This window comes from Camellia sinensis, chromosome 2, assembly GCF_055761805.1.
Source record: "Camellia sinensis isolate YWXY chromosome 2, ASM5576180v1, whole genome shotgun sequence".
NCBI classification, from domain to species: Eukaryota; Viridiplantae; Streptophyta; class Magnoliopsida; order Ericales; family Theaceae; genus Camellia; species Camellia sinensis.
In genome coordinates this window covers 51,491,438-51,513,823 of record NC_138962.1, presented here as the reverse complement: position 1 = coordinate 51,513,823, position 22,386 = coordinate 51,491,438, and the positions used below count along the sequence as shown (strand labels likewise).

The 22,386-nt window shown below is 45.0% G+C and overlaps 1 protein-coding gene across 1 annotated transcript in view; it reads left to right on the top strand.

Annotated features, from left to right (window-relative positions):
- The first annotated feature begins 467 nt into the window (after nucleotides 1-467).
- The window catches only part of LOC145813653 (serine carboxypeptidase-like 42), a 29,462-nt gene continuing 7,543 nt past the window's right edge, over nucleotides 468-22,386 (top strand). The window contains exons 1-4 of the mRNA XM_082909389.1: nucleotides 468-732; nucleotides 2,552-2,659; nucleotides 20,854-20,946; nucleotides 21,414-21,510. Coding sequence (XP_082765515.1) covers nucleotides 468-732; nucleotides 2,552-2,659; nucleotides 20,854-20,946; nucleotides 21,414-21,510 — 563 coding nt within the window. The remainder of the gene's footprint in view (nucleotides 733-2,551; nucleotides 2,660-20,853; nucleotides 20,947-21,413; nucleotides 21,511-22,386) is intronic.

The following is a 22,386-nucleotide window of genomic DNA, read 5'->3' as shown; positions in this document are numbered from 1 at the left end:
ATGCCATGTGATGGCTTGCATCTTTCCTCTCTTTTGTTGATGTTTCTTCCTTCTTGTAAGGTTTCCATCATCAATAAAGGGATCTTTGTTGTTGATCAAAAATATCTTCCTTGAATAGGTCTGAGGCCTCTTCCTATTTCCAACAGAAACAATTTACAACTCCATTGAGAGTGCAATTCTAAGACCTAATTTTCCATGTCTCAAAACACAAACAAAGATTCTCAGTTTCACAAAAACAAAAAAGGCTCCCTATTTTTGAAAGCAAAAGCAATCCCCCATTTCACGTGCAAGTTTCCATATATTAAAACCCCCTTCTTCCTTAACTTTATCCCACTTGATCAGTCTTCTCAAAAGCCATGCTTTACTACATAATATACTTAAAGAAGCCATTAAGACTGAATAAAAAAGACCTATCTCACTCTCTTCTTTCATGCTACTCCTTTTGACCATCCTTGAACCCTAAAGAAATGGGTCAATGGTGGTTTTGTAAGATAGTCCTTCTGTGTTTAGGTTTAGGGTTTTTTTCAGTGTTGAGTGGTGATGGTGGCTGTGTTGATGGATACCCGGTGGAGGATCTGGTGGTGGGATTGCCTGGCCAGCCAAAGGTTGGTTTCAGGCAATATGCCGGCTACGTTGATGTCAATGAGGAGTCAGGGAGAAGCTTGTTTTACTACTTTGTTGAGGCTGAGGAAAATGCTGATAGTCTTCTCCTCACTCTCTGGTTGAATGGAGGTTGGTTAATTTGTTTCTCTTGCTAGTGACTTCCTTTTGAATTTAGTGCAATTCTTTCTTTGTTATGATGGTTTTGTTTTATTTTATTTTATTTTATTTTATTTTCTCTCTTTTAAGTTCTTTAGGAATATGGCATCAAATGCATGGCAACATGTCTTATATATTTCGTCTGTAACTATAATGAATATATAAACATGGAAAATACTATTCATACACATTTTTTATACCAAAATTCTCGCCACAATGCTGTGACTATGACATTACTGTAATTAAATATTAGTTTAGTGGCATTTTGTTTTAAAATGACAAGTCACAATAGAGGCAAATCAAGGGATGTATTTGTAATTCATCCTCAAAATCTTGTTACTAGAATGAAATGATAATGACACTTTTGAAAACATAAGCCAATTCGATGGACCTTTTACTTTATAGAAAGCATGTCAACCAGAAAAATGCCTAGAATATTAGATCAAGGGTGTATATTTGAAGTTGTTATTGTGAGTGATAGTATGAATAAATCATAAATCTTGGCATTGGATTGAAAATTCTAGGTGATTTTCTAATTATTTTTTCAGGGTTTGTATACCCACTATTTACTTTAAATTGATAAAATCGAAATTTGCCACATCATTTTGTATTAATTTTTCTATTTGTATAGCTACACTATATTATCAATTCTATATATTTTTTTTCTTTGTATATCATCACTCACTTTCATCTTCAAAATTTGACACTTTATGATGTATAAAAATTCTGCATAAGTTTTCTGTATCATATGAATCTTATCATAACGATTGGCCTCTATATTTCTAGGGTTTCATGGGAAACAATAGATAACTTCTTTTTCTTCTCTCTTGAAGAAGTGAGTTGCATTAATTAAATGATGGTTATTGGATTTTCATGTCTTTGTATAAACCTTTTTCTTTTCTTCTTTTTCCCCTTTTGCTTTTTCAAATGCCAATTTTGTTTACTTTTGCTCAACTTTCATGTATAAAATGATATCACTCCTTTAAATTAATATTATTTTATGTTATCACTTCTATTTTGTATAAGCTTCTTTGGTGATCATTCATTTTGCAACTTTAGAGATGATTCAACGTGCATGGGTGCATGAAAAGACCTTGTAAATTGTATACTATATATTTGTTTACTAATTGGGAGGTATAATTTAACAATTCTACATCATTACTGTCTTTTTTTTAATTTTATTTTGTGGGTTACATTACTAAGTTGTTGCACTTTAAATTAATAAAAATACTTTGCAACAACATAATTCTAAGTTTGCATGGGAATTCCATTAAATTACTTAAAAAATTGGAGTTCTCAAAAACAAAATTTGATAGTTTTCAGTTCATATATATATATATATATATATATATATATATTTTAGTGAAATTTTTAAATATTTTAATAAATTTTTATTTTTATTTTAGATCTATGTAATCTATATACACTTAAAAAGTAGAAAATTTGTGAAAAAAAGAATTTTTTTTAAGAATTCACCAAATACAAAAAACTAAGAAAATTCAAAACTAAACCGAGTGTAATTAATATGTATCATAGTATCACTTACAAATGATATCTTTTTTCATATTACTAACTTGGTCCTAGAAGAAAAGGAAAATAATTTTGTTTGTTTTATAATTGCAACAAATTCAACCAGGCCCATCTAAAAAAAACAAATTCAACCAGGAAACAAATAATAATAATAAAAAAAGTAATTAAGACAACAATTTTTTTTAATATGATATATATGAAAGAAACAACAAAGGTTAATCTTCTTGTGCCAATTGAGTTTTAAGTATAACTCTATTTCCAGGGCCTGGTTGCTCATCAATTGGTGGGGGTGCATTTACAGAACTAGGTCCCTTCTATACTACAGGCGATGGCCGTGGTCTCCGGAGAAACTCAAAATCTTGGAACAAAGGTTTCATTCTATCCATCTTGAGAGGGAGATTAATGATATAGAGTTATGCCGGACAGATTTGGGCTGGACAGAGTTGTGCCGGACAGATTTGGGCCGGGCAAGTGTTGGGCCGAGGATGTGTGGCCCAGTTTGGAAAGAAGTTGCTCCCGACGTTGGCGGACAAGATGGTGCAGCTCGGCTGCCGAGCTCCCAATAGAGTGAGCGGGCAGTTGAGATTAGGTGACGCTCAGCAAGATTTGTGCTGACAGATGGGATAGCAGAGCCACGCGTCGAGGGACCATTGGGAGCAGGTTTGGGACGCATAAAGGAATATAAGCATGTCTGCGCCCCCCATACGCAGGCAGACGAACACTTTGTAAGGAACTCCTACACTCTAACACTCCTGTCTCTTTCTCTTTATCCTAAGGTGTGTGCTAACTTGACCGTCAGAGGGGTTTTCCGGCCACACACCGCCGGGTAGCTCACAGCCGTTGTGCTCGCAAGTCGATCGGACAGACAGGAACTTGGAAGAAAGGAATACGGGCTTGCCTGAATATTTGCTCCCCGTACAATTGGCGCCGTCTGTGGGAATCTTGACAGACAAAACTGTAGACACCCCATTTTTTGACCGACCTTAAGACTTAGGCGTCACCGATTGAGCGCTTGGTGATGTTGCATAATGTGCTTGTTCAGAAGTTTCGGAGTTGCGGCCGTGAGCCCTGCCTCCGGACTCCCGAACCCTTTTCTGTGCCTTGTCTCGGTTTGCGAACCAGACTCGGTTTTCTCTGTTTCTTTTCCTGAGGGGAGGGAGAGGTCCCGTAGACCATCTCTCAATGTCCGTAGGCTACATTTGGTGGCCGTAGGCCATTTTGCCCATTTCGGAGTCCGGTTCCCGGTTTTCGGAGCCGTCAGGCCGTGTGCCTCGGTTCGGGACCGCTTAACCATCTCCTATTGCTCTGATTTTTGGCATACATCTTATTTCATCCATTTTGAGGGACACTGGGGGCTGAGAAACCCACTTCGAGGTCGAATACAATTTTCGGTGCTTAACAGCCCATTTCCGGGACCCCGAACTGCGTGTTTTGGCCCCGGAACATTCGTTTTGCAACGGTTTTCGTTCATTTTTGGCAGGTACCTCTGTTTTATCACAGGGAAGGTCACTGAAGGGTGGGAGGCCAGCAATTGTTGCAGCAACCAGTTATCTCTCCTCCCGAGCCTCCCGGCGCCCGTTTTTCGCACTTCCGGGCTAATGTTGAATACCTTAGAGCTAGCGTTGCCAACTTTCAACCACATATCTGTGATCTACACATCTGGGAGGCCCCTAAAAGTTCATGGCCGGCCATTAAGGTCACCTGACCCTTTTGACCCTTTTCTTCCGGGCTAATGTTGAACCCCTTGGACCTTTTTTCTTGAACTTTGAACCACATATCTGTGATCTACACATCTGGGAGGCCACTAAAAGTTCATGGCCGGCCAGTAAGTCAACTTGACCCTTTTGACCCCCTCTTTTCGAGCCATTGTTGAACCCCTTGGGCCCACTTTCTTGGAATTTCAATTACATGGTTATGTTGTACACACATAGGGCTACCTCCCCAATACCTGGCCGGCCAGAAAAGCTGGTTGACCCTTTTGACCCCTAGCCGGCCGGCTAGGGGGTGTGGCCGGCCGGCCACCTCCAGCCAAAGTGAGCGGCCGGCCGTGCTCTCCTCACTGTACCCTTTCCAGCTGTGGGGCAATATCCCCCAGATATTTTCTGTATCCGGGGGATATTTTGGGAGAGAGTTTTCCTCTCCATTTGACCCCCCTTTTACACCCCTTTCTTGACCATATAACCAGCTGAGGGTCTTCTTCATGAGGGTTAGAAAAATTCTTCTCCAAGCATAAACCCTAAACTCCATTGTCTTCTTCTTCAATTCTTCAAAAAACCCTAACTTTTTAACCTTCATTCCTTCTACACCACCAAGCTCCACCACCACCATCTCATTTCCAGCAACAAGGGAGGATTCTTGAAGGTTAAAGAAGTTGCAAATCAACCCAAGAAGCAACAAAAGCTTGGATCTTCAAGGGTAAGTTACACTTTGATCCTTTTGATCCTTTTCCTTGATCTATTTATAAGCCTCATTTCTTTTTGGTTTCAAGCTTCGGCCCTAACTGAAAAGTGCCATATTTTGAGCTCATATTCACTTCTCATTAAGGGCTCAACCCTGTTTGAGCCCTCCATAATACACTTGCTTCATTGATCATCTTGTATGTCATAGTTTTGCATGCTATTTTTGACCCATGAGCAATTTATTTTCGAGTGTGTGGTAAACTGATTTAGGGCTTATTTTGAGCCCCTCTTCAACATTGGAGAAGGGCTCAACACTGTTTGGTATTTCCATATGTCACTTGTAGTTATATCCCCTATTTAGCCCCATTTTTGCATAAATTAATAGCCCTCTTTGCTTCTGTTTTTGGACCTTGGTCCGAACTGAAAGTGGTCTTATTTTGGCCTATACTTCATGTTTCATTCACACTTTTTTTCTGTTTGGTGATTATTTTATACACTTCATGTTTTAGCACCTTTTGAGCCTTATTTTGCATCATATTTTTTAGCATGTTTGTATACTGATTTTGAGGCTGCCATATACTGTAAATGTTCATATTTTTGGTCCATCTTCAGTGTTGTAGAAGGAAATTTTTCAGTTTGAGTTTTTCTTATACCACTTGCTTCATTACCCCTCTTTTGGCCCCTATTCTTGTATGCTATTTTTCCCATACCTATATTTGCTGTTTGGCCATGTTTATAACTGGAAAAGTGCTTATTTTGGGGCTGTCTAGCTTCTGTCTTTGCATTGCATGTCCATGTTGTGCATGTTTAGCATGGCTATAGGCCATTTCGGGTGCCTAATGTTGCATTTCGGGACAATTTCATGCATTTGGTATCATTTCGCTACATTTCGGGACTGTTTTTCCCCATATTTTGTTGCTGAAATTCTGTTAGTATGCTTGCATATCATTTTTGCCATGTTGCATTGCATTTCGTTATCGCCTCGGTTTGCGTGCCCGTGTGCACGCATTTCGAGGCACTTCATTTTTATCCGCTGGCATCCTATGTGAGTGTGGCTGAGGCTCACTCATGTTGGTATAAGCCCACTTGTCATTTCCATGCCATTTCATTGCATTTTATCACTGCCTCGGTTTGCGCGCCCGTGTGCACGCATTTCGAGGCACTTCATTTTCTGCCACCGGCATCTTATGTGAGTGTGGTTGAGGCTCTCTCATGTTAGTATAAGTCCATTTGTCATTTTCCATGTCATTTGCATTGCGTATGCATTGCCTCGGTTTGCGTGCCCGTGTGCACGCATTTCGAGGCACCTCATTTTCTGCCACCGGCATCTTATGTGAGTGTGGTTGAGGCTCTCTCATGTTAGTATAAGTCCATTTGTCATTTTTCATGTCATTTGCATTACGTATGCATTGCCTCGGTTTGCGTGCCCGTGTGCACGCATTTCGAGGCACCTCATTTTCTGCCATCGGCATCTCATGTGAGTGCGGCTGAGGCTCTCTCATGTTAGTATAAGTCCATTTGTCAGTTTCCATGTCATTTGCATTGCGTATGCATTGCCTCGATTTGCGTGCCCGTGTGCACGCATTTCGAGGCACTTCATTTTCTGCCAACGGCATCCGATGTGAGTGTGGCTGAGGTTCACTCATGTTGGTATAAGCCCACTTGTCATTTCCATGTCATTTCATCATATTCTGTCATTGCCTCGGTTTGCGTGCCCGTGTGCACGCATTTCGAGGCACCCTATTTTTATCCGCTGGCATCCGATGTGAGTGTGGCTGAGGCTCACTCATGTTGGTATAAGCCCACTTGTCATTTTCATGTCATTTCATTGCAGCATATCATTGCCTCGGTTTGCGTGCCCGCGTGCACGTATTTCAAGACACATATCATCACCTCGGTTTGCGTGCCCGTGTGCACGCACTTCGAGGCATCTCATTTTCGTTGCATCTGTCATCGCCTCGGTTTGCGTACCCGTGTGCACGCATTTCGAGGCATCTCATTTTCACCGCATTTACCATTACCTCGGTTTGCGTACCCGTGTACACGCATTTCGAGACATCTTATTTTCATTGCATTCCGTCTTTTTCTCGGTTTGCGTGCCCAAGTGCACGTATTTCGAGGCATAGCATTCCATAGCATTGTGTATGCTAAGATTGTATATTAGTTGCATTTCATGCATATCATGCATATTGCATCATGTCCGGAATAGGAGTTAGCCCGGGCACGGGAAACGAGGTACATTTCGTACTCCGAGTGACGGATTGTGTCTCAATTCCCCAGTCACCGACACTCCGGATTATCCATGATGGAGTTAGGTTTTAGCTGTAGTTTCATGCGCATTCATCCTATATTGAGTTGTGCATTTCGATTCCTCGGCCATCATGCCTCGGTATGCGTGATTGGTGGCACGAGGATCGAGACATGCATATATCTGTGCAAATACATTGCTATGCCCCTTTCCTGCTCTCTGTTGCAGCAAAACAAAGAATCAACAACCTTTTGGGACTTGGCACGCATTTCAAGAACAGGTGTAAACAGAGGCTAATTGGGGCATTCCGGTGGATTTCCGCGCAAGACAACCTGGACATGCATCATCCATCAGAAGCAAGGCGGTCCCTGGCTTGCACGCCAGTTTATTTGCTTTCTAGTTAATTCATTAATTAATTAGAATTCTGTAATATTCTTTTATTCGGGACTGTAATATTTGGACTGTATTATTTATTCGGACCCTCCGAGTGAGGGCACAACTGTAATAAGTGTGCGTGAGTGTGATGTATGTCTTCCAACCCCACGTCTTTCTCCCTTTTATTTATCCGCTTTTGATGGTTAGATTAGGGCATATTTTAATTAGCATACAGTATGACAGCATGTTTGCATCATTCATCTGTATTGCATGCATCGGGCTTGGCGCATCATACTAACTGCATTGTACTTTTAATTCCAAGTTGAATACATGTTAGTTGTAGCATTTCATATGCCATCTTAGAATAGCCGAGCCTACTATAGTTGCATTTTGTATGTGTTGCATTAGGCATTTCCGTACACCTAGGATCATGCATAATTTCTAATATAGTTTCTATTTTGGCTTGGAGTACTCGGTGAGTTTTATGCTTTAGCATCCTTGCATGTGTGTGAGTCACTGCCATGAATAGCATGCTTACCATGAGGCTAATTGCTAATGTGATATAACTGCCTGAATGCCTGTGGGTGAAGGTTGGGTTATTTGAATTGGAATAATTCATCAAATGTGTGTTTTAAGCCCACTAGATAGTGGCAAAATCATGTTTTCTAAGCCCACCCGAGGGTGGCAAATCCACGTCTTAGCCTACTTGCGGGTAGCACCATCAAACCATTTTCAAATAAACAAGCATGAAATGTTTTGTTCCAATTCGGACGACCCAGTCTATATTTATATGCTGCGAGCATCACATAGTAACCTAGGCTAATAACCGGAATAAGAACATACAATGTTTTCAAAAATTGATATCATGGTTAGTAGAGGCCGGTCTATGACCGGGCGAGCGGGGGTGCTCACGAAGTGACCTTCCCCAATCGTACCCAAGTTCCCGAACCGAGGCAACTTTGGTGATGACGGACACGTGGCCTTTTGGCACCGAGTCAGGGTTTCCTAAATTTTCCAAAATAAAATATTTAGGTGGCGACTCTGTATCTGGGAAAGCAGTCCATGTTTGGCACTTCTTTCAAAAATCTGTTTTCTCAAAAACGATTTGCCGGATTTGGACCCTTTGGTTCAGACTTAGAACCGTGACTACGAAAAGTCGAGTCCGAGCTGTAGCGAGGTCCCCCGCGGGCTTGTTACAAAAACCTTGTCTTCCAGGCTCGTCTGATCGCCGTCCATGGCGAACAACGAGGAGTTTCCGTTGTCTGCCATAGACGGAGCCACGCCGGAGTTCACTCGAAGGAGAGAAGGACCTCCCGTCCTTCATCCAATGGCGGACTTGGAGACACCCACCGGAGGACAGTCGGGAGACGCGCGGGATAAGCGCGGAAGAAGTCATGGTCATTCACGCAGTCCAGACGGTCACCGGCGGAGAAGAGACTCACACGCCAGACGTCTGGAAACTAAGTTGAAGGACCAGGACGCCGTCATCTGGCGAATGGCGGCGGAGATGGAGGAACTGAAGCGGTATGTCAAGGGGAAGGGTGTAGATGGAGTGATAGACCACGGTGAGCGCACCCCCTCCCGCCGTTCAGGCAGTCGGAGTCAGCAACACACTCTATCCATTTCCATTACCAGAAGCTACAAAGTTGATGATTCAGGCGTTCGCACAGATAATTCCAGCGCACAGGATAGCACATACCAGCCCTCGCGTCCGGTGACGACATCGAGGTACTCATATTCTGCTCACTCAGAGGATTTGCGGGCAATCTTGAAGGAACGAGCTCGCCGTCGGGAGGCTCAAAGGGTGCCGGCGTTTCAACGGCTATCCTATGGGGCCAGCGAGGACGTTGGAATGCCTCCACCCCGCCAAGCAGCGCCACTCTTTGTAGATACGGACCTGGCTAGGCTGAGCGCCACCCCTTTTTCCCTAGAAATAGAAACAACATCGCTTCCGGCAGGCTTCCACCAGCCTAAGTTCACACTCTATGACGGAAAAACTGATCCTTACATGCACGTAAGCCACTTCCGACAGGTTATGGACGGACATCGGCAAAATGACGGGCTTATGTGCCTTATCTTCCCGTCAAGTTTAGGCGAGCTGGGCTTGAAGTGGTTCGAGAGATTACCGGAAGCGAGCATACAAAGGTGGCACCAGTTGGCCGAAGCCTTTGTGACGCGCTTCAAAACCAACACAAAAACACCAAAGGAAGTCGATCACTTACTAAGTGTCACGATGGAACAGAGCGACACACTGAAGGCATATAACTCCAGGTATTGGGAGACCTTCAACGAGATCTTGGATTGCCCGGTCAACCTTGCAATCACTCAATACAAGCGTGGTCTCCCAGTCGGACATAGACTGCGGGACTCGCTCACCATGCACCAACCGACGTCCATGGGCCAGCTCATGCAGCGTATCAATGAGCACATCTGGGTCGAGGATGATGCGTCAGCATCTACCGTGAAGTCAACTCCGGTAGCAACAGACAAGAAGACGGCAGGCAAAGTGCACGCAGTTGGGCGAGAGTCCAGCCGCTGAAGTGACAGAGCAGAGGAATCAGACCGTGGCTCGAATCGTAAGAACTGGGGTAGAGGACGTCGGAACGACCGGGATGACTACGCCCGAGATGATGTTGCGGATGCCAACAGAAGATTGAAGGCAAGGACTGGCATCACCATGGTCTTCAAGATTCCAATTTATCGCATACTTAGTGAAATCCGAGACGAGGAGTATGTCCGGTTTCCTGCTAAGTTGGGCGATGGACAGAAGGGCTACAATCCGCGGTATCGTTGCACATTCCACCGAGAGAGAGGCCACTGGACAGAGGATTGTTTGCCTTTGAGGCAACACTTAGAAGAGCTGGTCGCGGCCGGGCACCTAGACCTTTACATTGATGGCGGCGTAAAGCCGAATCAGGCTCCGGTCGATCCCAAAGGATAGGATGACCGAGACACACCACCACAAGGAGTTATTAATGTCATCCACGGCATCGTGGAACCGGAGCGTGTTTGCGAACTCCGAGGCATGATAAAAAAGGCAGAGCATATGAGAGAAGTTTTGTCGGTACAGCCTGCCATCAAAAGGGGGAAGACTGAAGAAAAAGACGCGATTAGTTTCACCTCAAGGGATCTAGAGCGTATCCAAACGCCGCACAACGATGCCCTAGTGGTAACACTATGCATCAAGGAATTTGATGTTAAATGGATCTTGATCGATCAGGGAAGCTCGGTCGAGATCATGTATTTTGATGCGTTCAAGCAGCTCAAACTCCTGGAGACAGATTTGGCTCCGACAACTTCACCACTGGTTGGTTTCAACTCGCAACCGGAGTGGCCCTTGGGAAAGATTATCCTGCCGGCCAAAGCGGGATCCGTGGTCAAGCAAGTGGAGTTTTGGGTGCTACAAGTGCCTTCGACGTACAACCTTATCCTTGGAAGGGGATGGCTTCACGCTATGCAAGCTGTAGCGTCGACCTACCACCAGGTGATGAGATTCCCCTCGGCTATGGGGGCAATCGAGGATATCTGGGGGGATCAAGTCATGTCCAAACAGTGCTTCGTAGCGGTGAACGACAGCCGGGCTGCCAAAGGGTTCGTGCAAATGATAGAAGGATCGGAAGACCGAGGAGTTCTGGAGGATGTGGGCACTAAGGCAAAGGACAAAGCTGTGGAGGACCTGGTTGAGGTGCGACTCGATATAGAGTGGCCGGATAAGTTCTTCCTGCTCGGTTCCAGCCTTACTGCCTCAGAGAGGGCTGAGATGGTTGAGTTTTTGATGGCCAACATCGAAGTCTTCGCATGGTCGCCTTACGACATGCCAGGCCTCGATCCAAGTTTTATCTGCCATCACCTCAACGTCTTCCCTGGAGCAAAGCCAGTCATCCAGCGAACAAGGAGATCGGCACTGCATCACGCCGAAGTAGTTGCGGAGGAGGTGAAGAACCTGCTTGAGGCACGAGCAATTCAGGAAGTGCACTACCCTCGGTGGATTTCCAACACAGTAGTGGTGCCCAAGAAGAATGGAAAGTGGCGAGTTTGTGTCGACTATAAGACAGTCAACCGAGCTTGTCCCAAAGATAGCTTCCCTTTGCCGCGAATTGACCAGCTTGTGGACTTGACGGTTGGACATAATAGGCTCAGTTTTTTGGATGCCTACCGCGGCTACCATCAGATCGCCATGCATGAGCCTGACCGAGAGATCACCTCTTTCACGACTCCAAGGGGACTCTTCTACTACCGAGTCATGCCTTTTGGTTTGAAGAACGCCGGGGCAACCTTTCAGAGGATGGTGACCAAGATGTTTGCTCCTTTGCTTGGCCGGACAATGGAGGTTTACATCGATGATATGGTGGTAAAGAGCCGACATGAGGCCAACCATTTGTCCGACTTAGCCGAGATGTTTGCCATTCTAAAGAAGCACAAGCTGCGATTGAATGCGTCAAAGTGTGCATTTGGCGTGGGATCCAGAAAATTTTAGGGGTTCCTAGTCACAAATTGAGGCATCGAAGCAGACCCAACTCAGATCAGAGCCGTGCAAGAGTTGAAGCAGCCCAGCTCGGCTAAGGACGTGCAGCATCTGGCCGGGATGGCCGCCGCGCTTAATCGGTTTATAAGCCGGTCATCAGATCGCTGCCGCCCTTTCTTTTAAGCTTTGAAGTCAAAGTTCTCGTGGGACGAAAAGTGTGACCGAGCTTTGGCCGAACTCAAGGAATATCTGTCTTCTCCGCCACTGTTGGTTACACCAAAGTCGGGTGAGGAACTCTACCTTTACCTTGCCGTCTCCCAGCACGTAGTCAGTGCGGTGCTAGTCCGCGTTGAAGGAATCAAGCACCTCCCAATTTTCTATGTCAGTAAGACCTTGCTGCTGGTTGAGATGAGGTACTTGCCGCTGGAAAAGCTTGCGTTGGCATTGATGATGGCTTCAAGGAAGTTGGCGCATTATTTTCACGCCCATACCATCATTGTATTGACCGAGTTTCCCCTGAAGGCCTTGTTTCAACGGGCGGACTTTTCAGGCCGAATTCTCAAGTGGGCGGTCGAATTGGGACAGTTTGATGTAAAGTTCCAACCGCGCACAGCCATAAAGGCCCAAACTTTGGCTGATTTCGTTGCTGAATTCTCGTCAGGAACTCATCCGGTATGCCCGGTCGATATTGCCGCGGCCGAAGAAGAAGGGACTGCAAGCCTGACCGAGATACCACAACTGGGTGGAGTTGCCGACGCGGAATTTGCGTGCCGCACCGTAGTACCCTCAACTTGTACAATTCAACCAACCGGTGACGCGATAACGGAGTCGGGTATTGTTGTCCCACCCACTCTGTCCGGTACCGCGTCGTCAGAGGGTGAAGTAATGGAACTACTCAGCACAGAGCCTGCGGCCGACATAATACCGCAACCTGGTGATTCGCCTACGGACTTAAGCATTGTAGATCGACTTGCTGAGTCCGGTGCCGAATCACCAAGGGGGCTGGAGTGGAACCAATCAACACGGAACTTGAAACCAGACAGCCAAGCAACCGTGATCCCATTGCCCTTCGCAATTCTCAGGACCTATCAGACTGCTGGAAGCTTTTTGTGGGGAAAATGTGGAAGCTTTTTGTTGATGGAGCGCCCAACCATCATGGTGCCGGCCTAGGTATCGTTCTTATCTCCCCGGATGGCCTAACCATTGAACATTCTATCACGCTTGGCTTTCCAGCATCTAACAACGAGGCTGAGTACGAGGCCCTTCTCGCCGGGCTCAAGAGCGCTATTCAAATGAAGGCTGCCGAGCTACTGGTGTACAGTGATTTCCAGCTTGTGGTTAACCAAGTCTCTGGGATTTACGAAGCAAAGGATGACAGAATGGCGAAGTACCAAGCTTTGGTCAGGGAACACATCAAGCAGTTTCAGGCAATCAGAGTCCAACAGATTGGCCGTGAGGAAAACAGCCGAGCTGATGAGCTGGCCGGCCTCACTTCGATGGTAGATAGTACATCTCCAAACCCCCTGTTAATTGACTTTCTTCCACGGCCAAGCATTGAAGACGCCGGGCAGACGGATGTACTCTGCGCCGCGCTAGGTCCTTCCTGGATGGACCCCTTAATCTTGTTCCTCAGAGACCGGACTCTACCAACTAACAAGAAAGAAGCACACAAAGTCTGGGTGAAGTCAGAGCGGTTTTGGCTCTCTCCATCTGGTGCGTTGTATAAAAAGTCCTTCACTGGTCCTTATCTCAAGTGCGTGCACCCGAGTAGTGTGGAGGCCTTCTTGTACGAAATTCACGAAGGCATTTGCGGTAGCCACATAGGGGGCAGGTCCTTGGCCTACCGATCTATTTCGCAGGGATACTGGTGGCCGTGCATGCAGGCCGACGCACAAAAGTACGTCCGCAAGTGCGAAAAATGCCAGAAATTCGCCCATCAAATCCATCAGCCTGCTAGGGAACTTCTTCCCCTCACCAGTCCTTGGCCCTTCGCCATGTGGGGGCTAGATATAGTGGGGCCACTGCCAACAGCACCGGGCAACCGGAAATTCTTCATTGCGGCCACAGATTACTTCACGAAATAGGTTGAAGCTGAGCCCTTGGCAACAATCAAAGAGAAAGACGTGAAGCGGTTTGTCTGGCGGAACGTGGTCACGCGGTTTGGCGTCCCCAAGATCTTGATCTCTGACAACGGCACCCAGTTTGACGGTCGCCTATTCAGAGGATTTTGTGAAGATTTGAAGATTGAATTCTACAACTCCACTCCGGCTTACTCGCAGTCCAATGGTCAAGCCGAGGCATCGAACAAGACTATACTGGATGGATTGAAGAAATGGCTGGAGAAGGCAAAGGGAAAATGGGCTGAGGAATTACCCAGCGTCCTTTGGGCATACCGAACAACCCCGCGGCGATCTACCGGGGAAACTCCATTTGCTTTGGCTTATGGCATGGAGGCGGTCATACCTTTGGAAGTTGGCATGCCTACCATAAGAAGCGAGAGTTTTGAGCCCGAACTGAATGCCGAGGCTATTGCCTTGGAGCTGGACCTAGTGGAAGAGTGTCGGGAGAAGGCCCTCATCCATGTGGCCGCCTACCAACAAGAGCTCTCAAAGAAGTACAACAAGGCGGTGCACCCCAGACCGTTTAAAGTTGGTGATTGGGTTTTGAGAAAAGTTATGGGCAACACCCTGGTGCCAGGTGAAGGCAAACTAGGGGCAAATTGGGAAGGACCCTACAAGATCACCGGTCTGGCGGGCAAGGAGGCTTACCACTTGGAGGATCTAGAGGGAAGAGCAATACCCCGGCCATGGAATGCGGCCAACCTGAAACTGTATTATTTCTAAGCTTTTGCTTTCTTTTCTTGTGCAAAGGAATTTTTTTGGCTTGCACTTTAGAATGTAATTCTTTTTGTCAATAAATAGAAGTTCTTTTGCTTTAGCACTTGGACTGTTGTTTTAATGTAAAAACCGAGATGATCTACTCCGGCTGAACGGCGTTGCTATTTTGTCCGACGTAGTTAACCCAACCGAGATGATTTACTCCGGTTGGAAGAGTTGGTGTTTTGTCCAACTTCGGATTCCCAACCAAGATGATTTACTCCGGTTGGAAGAGTTGGTGTTTTGTCCAACTTCGGATTCCCAACCGAGATGATTTACTCCTGTTGGAAGAGTTGGTGTTTTGCCCAACTTAGGATCCCCAACCGAGTTGATTTATTCCGGCTGAAGAAGTTGGTGATCTGTTCAACTGTTATATCCAGCTGAGATGCTTTACCCCGGCTGAAGACGTCGATGTTTTGTCCAACTTAGTTATTTTCAGCCGTGATGGGTATTCCGGTTGAAAAAGTTGGTGAGTTCAACTTGGGTGTTATGTTCAATTTTACAATTTATACCGAGATGTTTTGCTGAAAAAGGAATTGATGACGACCATCCAAACACTTGATGAAATCAAAGCTTTTCATTGATAAAAAGTTAATACAAAAGGTGGGGAACTTAGCCCGGTTACATTTACAGAAACAGAAAAAAGAAACCTAAGCTCGAGCGGGTAGTACTTTCTGGGTATAAGTTCTGGGAGGTGGAAATCTACGCTCGAGTGGACTGGTTTTCGCGCTCGAGCGGAAGTACTTTATTCTTGTGTCTCGGCGCTCGAGCGGGCCTTATTGCGCTCGAGCGTGTCCAGATTTTTGTTCTTGACGCTCGAGCGTTGTGTAATCCGCTCGAGTGGGTCATACGCATATGAGTTATCCGCTGGGTGATTTTAAATCACTTTTTGCTTTTCTTTCTCTCTAATACTTTTTCTAAAAACCATTTTTGAGAGCCTCTCTCTCTAGAAACTCCATTCTCTCTAGGGTTTGATCTAGTTAGAGTGTCCTCCTTCTCTTCGGCCTTTGTAAAAGTCGTGTTGATCGTCGAGGGCGTCGTTTTGATTCAAAAATCTTGGGCTTTGGAGCATTTTGGTTTTTGTCTCTTCTCCATTCGAGCTCTAACTTCGAGGTAGGGATATCCTACTCCTTTTTATGAGCTTTGTCTTTAAATTTTAGTATTTTGAGATGCTGGGGTTGGTTTGGCAATTTTGTGGAAGTTTGGGGCTTTTGTGTAAATTTACAAAAGTTGGGGTTTTAGCTATATAAAACCTAGATACATGTTTGGCATGGAAAAGTGAAATTAATGTTAAAACATTAATGAAAATGGAACCTAATGGTTGTAATGTTAATTATGGAAAATGCCCTAATTACATTGGTTAATTAATTTGCATAATTAATTATGAGAAATGAGGAATTGACTTGGAAAGATATGGGATTAAAGGGTGTAGTTGGATCATTTATCACTCACCTGGTTGAAATGTTGATTATATATCCATTGTTGCATTTATTTTCTGTATAGAAATAACTGCTTTGGGCTATCGGTGGTGGATAGTCTTGATTGTTGTAGACAATGCATGATGATTAGACAAACTGAAACTAATCACTGGAATGTGTCATTGAGTATGACGATTGAAAGAATACATTAAATTTATATGTTGTGTGATGATGTGTATAATTATTGTTTATATGCATTGTGTTGTGTTGGAGGAGATAGGGGATGTACTCCACGGTTTAGGGGAAGATAGGGGATGGACCTCTAAACCGGATGTTGTTGGGAGGAGATAGGGGATGGACTCCATAGATAGAGCTCATATGCTTATCTATTAATGTGTTGACAGAGCTCATATGCTTGTCTTTGGAAGTGTGATAGTGCTCTTATGCATATCTATGGAAGTGATGATATAGCTTGTATGCTTATCTGTTGGTGTGTGATATAGCTAGTATGCTTATCTATTACGAAATGAGAAAGTGCTTAATATGAGTTATTGCCTCATATGAGTTGTTTGGCCAGGTTTTGAGCCATGGTTATAAATTGAGAATTGAACAGGATTGGAAAATGGATTGTAACATGGACTTGTATGTCATGAAACTGTAAAGTGTGATAAGGGAAAATATCAGTGTTGGCCATCTATCAATTACTAACCTTTTCGTCATTGTTCATATTTGGTTTAGTGTATGTCTACTGGGCTGTGGCTCACCCTATATGGGAATATCATTTTCAGGTACAGGTAGCAAGCCACCTCCAAGGACGTAGCTTGGGAGGCTAGAGGCGGGCGGACTTTTGTTGTTTTATTTCTTTGATGTATTACATGTATATTCAAGCCAAGGGCTTAATGTGTAACTGAGTTAACACTCTTTTGTTGTAACCAAGTGTTAACTTGGAAAGCTGTAAGCCTTTAGGGCATTTGCTTTTGTTGTTAACATGTAATACTTTTGGTAATGGAACTCTGATGAATAGAAGAAAGTGGAACTTATATATATCAGTGTATGTCTATATTGATGGGTTTAATGTTATTATTTTGAGGGCGTTACAGGGGAGAGATCAGGGAATTCCTCATCAGCCTCCAGGTTGATCGTGGCAGTTGGGACCTGGAGACCGGTCCCAGTCTAGCCGGCCTGCTCCTGTTCGGTTTGGTCCTCTCCTTCAGCGTCTGCCTCACCCTCTTCTTCAAGTCCTTCCTCGGCCTCAGCTTGCAGTGCGCTGAAGGTGTCATTGGCATATGGAATGAGGTAGGTCGGTAAGAAGACAGCCGGTGGAGAGGCAAACACGTCAGTGTTAGGACCCTGACCGAAGCTGTTGACAGACAGCCTTCCATCCAGCCTTGAAGTAAATGTCCTGGGTGGCAAAGACTTGTTTCTTGTAGTTTTCCTCGGCTTCGTTGAAGCCGGCGTTATTGGCGTCCTCGCAGTCTTTTTTCCTGGACTTCTTAAGATCGTCAAGCTCGGCCTGGAGCTCGTCCTTCTTTTTCTCGGCTGTTTCAAGTTGGCCGAGCAGCCTGTTGTTGTCAGAATTGGCGGCTTCGAGCGATGACTTTGCTCGGCCAAGCTCGGTTTGGAGGCTTTCGACTTGGTTGGCGGTATCACTCGCCTTCTGCCGAAGTCTGTGGATGCGCTCCATGACCAAGTGCTGCTTTTGGATGGCTTGCAAAATGAGAATTTGATCAGAGAAGAAACCGTGCAAACACTTGTGAAAATTGAAGTAGAAGATTGAAATTCTTACCCTGGTCATGGACTTCACGGCGGATTTGACCAGCCGGGTGTCAGGAACGTGGTCGCTGCCAACCACGTCGCTGGGCAGCAGCAGAGCCTTTGAGAGGTCGAAGGCAAGCAAGTGCTCCTTGTCGCCTTTGACCGAAGCATTTGCCGGGATCTCTTTGCCCCGGTGCTTCAGCTGCGGCCACCATGCTGGGATGGGGCTGATCGTGACAGCAGGTTGCTTGGTTGTTAGTTCGGCGACGAGCTCGGCAGAAGGATCTGCCCGTTGTCTTTTGCCAGCCCGGCGTGTTTTTTTGCTAGACTGCCCGGCGGCTGGAGAAGCTAAGGCGACTACGGCGGCACTTGATTGACCGGCAGCTGGGGAGTGGGCGATGACGCTCGGTATCTCGGCCGAGGTTACAGTGAGCAGGTTTTTGATTCGGCTTCTTTTGGCCATCTCTTGTTCTTCTGTCAACCGGATTAGTGGGATGTCTGGCAAAGTTGGATCTGGAGGAGGTGATGGAGCACGGAGGAAGCCTGTAACTTTACTCCGGCGGAGAGCGGAGTATCTGTAGGTGGGAGTGTAGCCGAGCAGCTCGTTACAATCACGGTGGCGATGGCGGAGCACGGTCCGTATTGCCTCTACGTTGGGAAATTGATAGTTGGCTTGCAAGGCTTGGATTGCTGCAAAAGAAACAGGAAAATCGGTTAATTACAGAATAAAGAGGTAAACTGACCGAGCAAGTTTGAGCGGCTTACATGAGGAACCGAAGTTCTTGCTTATAAACCAGTCCGGTACCTCGGCTGTTTCGTAATTGCCCGACAACCAAAAAAAATCGTCGTCGTGCAAATCTTTATCAGGGGTGTCGGTTACAATTTTCTCCTTGCCCGATCTGATTTTCAAGTAATAGGCTAGGCCGTCACCGGTGTGACCCATCGTGTATTGCCTCAATATCTCGGCTAGACCTAAGTTGGTGCCTAGCCGATTGTTCAGTTCATGGACGCCGTTGATAATTCGATAAGTGTTGGTGGACACTTGTGTGGGTGCTAGCTCGGTGCGGCGGAGGAACTCGGTGATAAGTGGGTTTAGTGGGAAGCGGAGGCCTCCTTCGACGATTGACAGCACGGTGAAGGGGCATTGTTCTGTTCTACCCCAAGGCGTGGTCTCTTCCTCTGCGAGCTCCAGGTGGACATCGGCCGGGATGCCGTACTCCTCCCTGAACGCAGCTAGGGCAGCCGGAGTATCAATGAGGAAGCGGAATTTCCCCATTGACGACCGGCTAAATTAGCTCGGCTTTGGTTTGGCACTGTCAGGTGATTTGTGGCTGCTTGGTCTTTGGGAGCCTCAGGATTGGACAGTGGTCCCCTTAGACTCTGCAGGAAAAGGAGGGCAAGTGTAAGAGGGACCGCGGTCGCGCAAAGTGAGCTTGACTTTAGCTCGGTCGTCCAGAGTGCCAAACCATCTCGGTCGTAGAGGCTGATAAGGAGCTCGGTCGCCCAAGACCTCTGTTATCCCGGTTCTTGCTATGGTTATATCTAATAGGCTATTTGCTCGGTTGATTTGTTTTTTTTGGATCAAACGAAGACCTGGAGCCCGGTCCGCCCCAGTTCTTCGAAGTTCATCAGCGAAAACGAAGAACACCATGAACAGTGGGAGGTTTTGGACGATTTCTGTGGCCTACGTCCTAAGAACTATGTTATATTACCCTAACGTGTGAAATATTTAAGAAAATAGCAACAATAAAGGAGTTGGAGGACTTACCAGTGAAGGGCAGAGACTAATCCTTCGAGCACAAAGAATGGCAGACGAGGCTTGTGGAAAGGTGCTTGAGCTCTGAAGCGTTGGATTGCAGAGAGACAGTAGGAGTGAAATGAGGAAGAGGGGGCTTGGATGTTTGTAGAGGAAAGAGACCGCCCAAATTCAAATTCTGGCAAAACGGCAGGTTGGCTGCTCGAGAACCAATGGCAGCCCGCCACGTGTCCCCATTTATGGCGGTGTTAGAACTGAAGAGACAGGTTGAAGAGTTGAGGAGCCAACCGGGCTACTTTCAAAGAAGAGGACGTCAGCCGAGAAGTATAACCGGGCAAGTTTGCAGACAGTAATGTTAACTAGCCCGGTCGCCATTTAGCATTCTGAAGACCGAAGAAATGTTATCCCGGTCGAAGTGAGTAATCCCAGTCACGCTTTCACGGACGGAATTAAGGGGCAATTGAGAGGGAGATTAATGATATAGAGTTATGCCAGACAGATTTGGGCCGGACAGAGTTGTGCCGGACAGATTTGGGCGGGGCAAGTGTTGGGCCGAGGATGTGTGGCCCAGTTTGGAAAGAAGTTGCTCGGTTAAGGCAACGCTTGGTTGGGCCGAGCTACATGTTTGACGGAGGCGAAGCAAGTCAAGTTAGACCGGCACCTGGAAAGGCGTGGTCAGCCGAGGTACCTGTTTGCTCGGCTTTGTCGAGATGTTGCCTATCCCGGTCCTTATTAAGCTTAGCTAGTGGAGTGCTTGGACATGAAGCACAGAGCTGACCGTTGGTGGACAAGATGGTGCAGCTCGGCTGCCGAGCTCCCAATAGAGTGAGCGGGCAGTTGAGATTAGGTGACGCTCAGCAAGATTTGTGCTGACAGATGGGATAGCAGAGCCACGTGTCGAGGGACCATTGGGAGCAGGTTTGGGACGCATAAAGGTATATAAGCATGTCTGCGCCCCCATACGCAGGCAGATGAACACTTTGTAAGGAACTCCTACACTCTAACACTCCTGTCTCTTTCTCTTTATCCTAAGGTGTGTGCTAACATGACCGTCGGAGGGGTTTTCCGGCCACACACCGCCGGGTAGCTCACAGCCGTTGTGCTTGCAGGTCGATCGGACAGACAGGAACTTGGAAGAAAGGAATACGGGCTTGCCTGAATATTTGCTCCCCGTACACATCTATATATATATATATATATTTGTTGAAATGTTTATGTTATATACTATTTGATTAACATGTTTTTTCACATATCTGTTTGTGTTTTATATAGCATCCAATCTTCTCTTTGTTGAGTCTCCTGCTGGAGTAGGTTGGTCATACTCAAATACAACTACTGATTATAGTTGTGGGGATGATGACACTGGTAAGGTTTTAGTGCATTGATTTCTATTCAGGGTTTTCATAATTTTAAACTTTCGATACTGGTATTTACTAATATATCAACTGATATTCCAATATGATATTAGTCGATATACAATAGTATAGCCAATATTGATGTAATTTTTTTTTAATTGACGAAAGTCAGTTGTTAATTGTTAGCTTAACACTTATGGGAGTTAACCTCATAACCCTTGCATGAGAGTTAGCCTCTCCACCCTCGTAAAGTACCAAGTGCTTGCCTCCTAATTCAACTCCTTTTAAGGAGAGTTGAACTCATGACCTTCTCCTTGAGACTAAGCCCTTAGGGGGAGAGTCATGGTGATCAATTAGGTTAAGCCTATTTGGTTGCCCATATTGATATTTATACTGATATCGTTATTTAAAACTATAATTCTACTACATATAAGCATTTCATGTAATCAAATTAACGTCCATCTTTGCTCTTGGCAGCCAGGGATATGCTCACATTCATGTTGAAATGGTATGAAAAGTTTCCAGATTTCAAGTCTAGGGTTTTGTTTCTTACTGGTGAAAGCTATGCTGGTATGTCAAACGATAGCTCATTTCTTCTCTGCCTAGCCAATACAAAACATTAAAAATATTCAAGTTATAGTTTAAAATTTTCTATATATGTAAATTTATTTGTAGAATTATATATGTAAATTTTCTCACGCTTATACAATATGTATTTTACATCTGTGAATAACTATGAACAATGGAAAACAATCCAAACACATAAAATAAATAAGAAAATTAAAATTAAAATTGAACAAAAATGAGCAAGCAGCACCTATTTATATGGCTTACTAGAGTGGTCTTCCTTTCTTTCCATTTTCCCCAATCTTTTTGTTTGCATTTGCTCATATATTGGCTAGAAGGGCATTAATGTCCTTTTAGTTACACCATTTTTGCAGGGAAAACACAATTTCTGTGCCAAAGTTGCCCAATAGACCCATGGGTTATGGTTATGGATACGTTCTTCTGTCAATTTAGACAAAAAATTTAACAGTTGTAACTTAGTTCAAAATTGCACGGGGAGTTTTTGACTAGGTTAAAACAGTAGGAGAGTGAAGCATTACAAATCCAAATCATAAAGGTAGCATTGAATTTTGACCAACCTTTTCCCAAAAGATTAATGCCTTGTTTGGTTTGTTTTTGAAAAAAATATTTCAGAATTTGTTTTGAAAAAATAGGAATTAATTTGATAACTATTATTTCTAAAAGAGTATTACTTCAAGTCTAAAAATTAGACCCATTTTCTAGATACAATGATGTGACATTCTATTAAAATATCTAAGTCAACTCTCGTTTTGTCTCTCATTTATTCTCTAACCATCAACTAATACCAGGTTTAGAATTTTGTAACCTTAACAATCCTTGATTATTGCTGTAACACGGAAGAAGAGTCTGGGATGGCAAAACA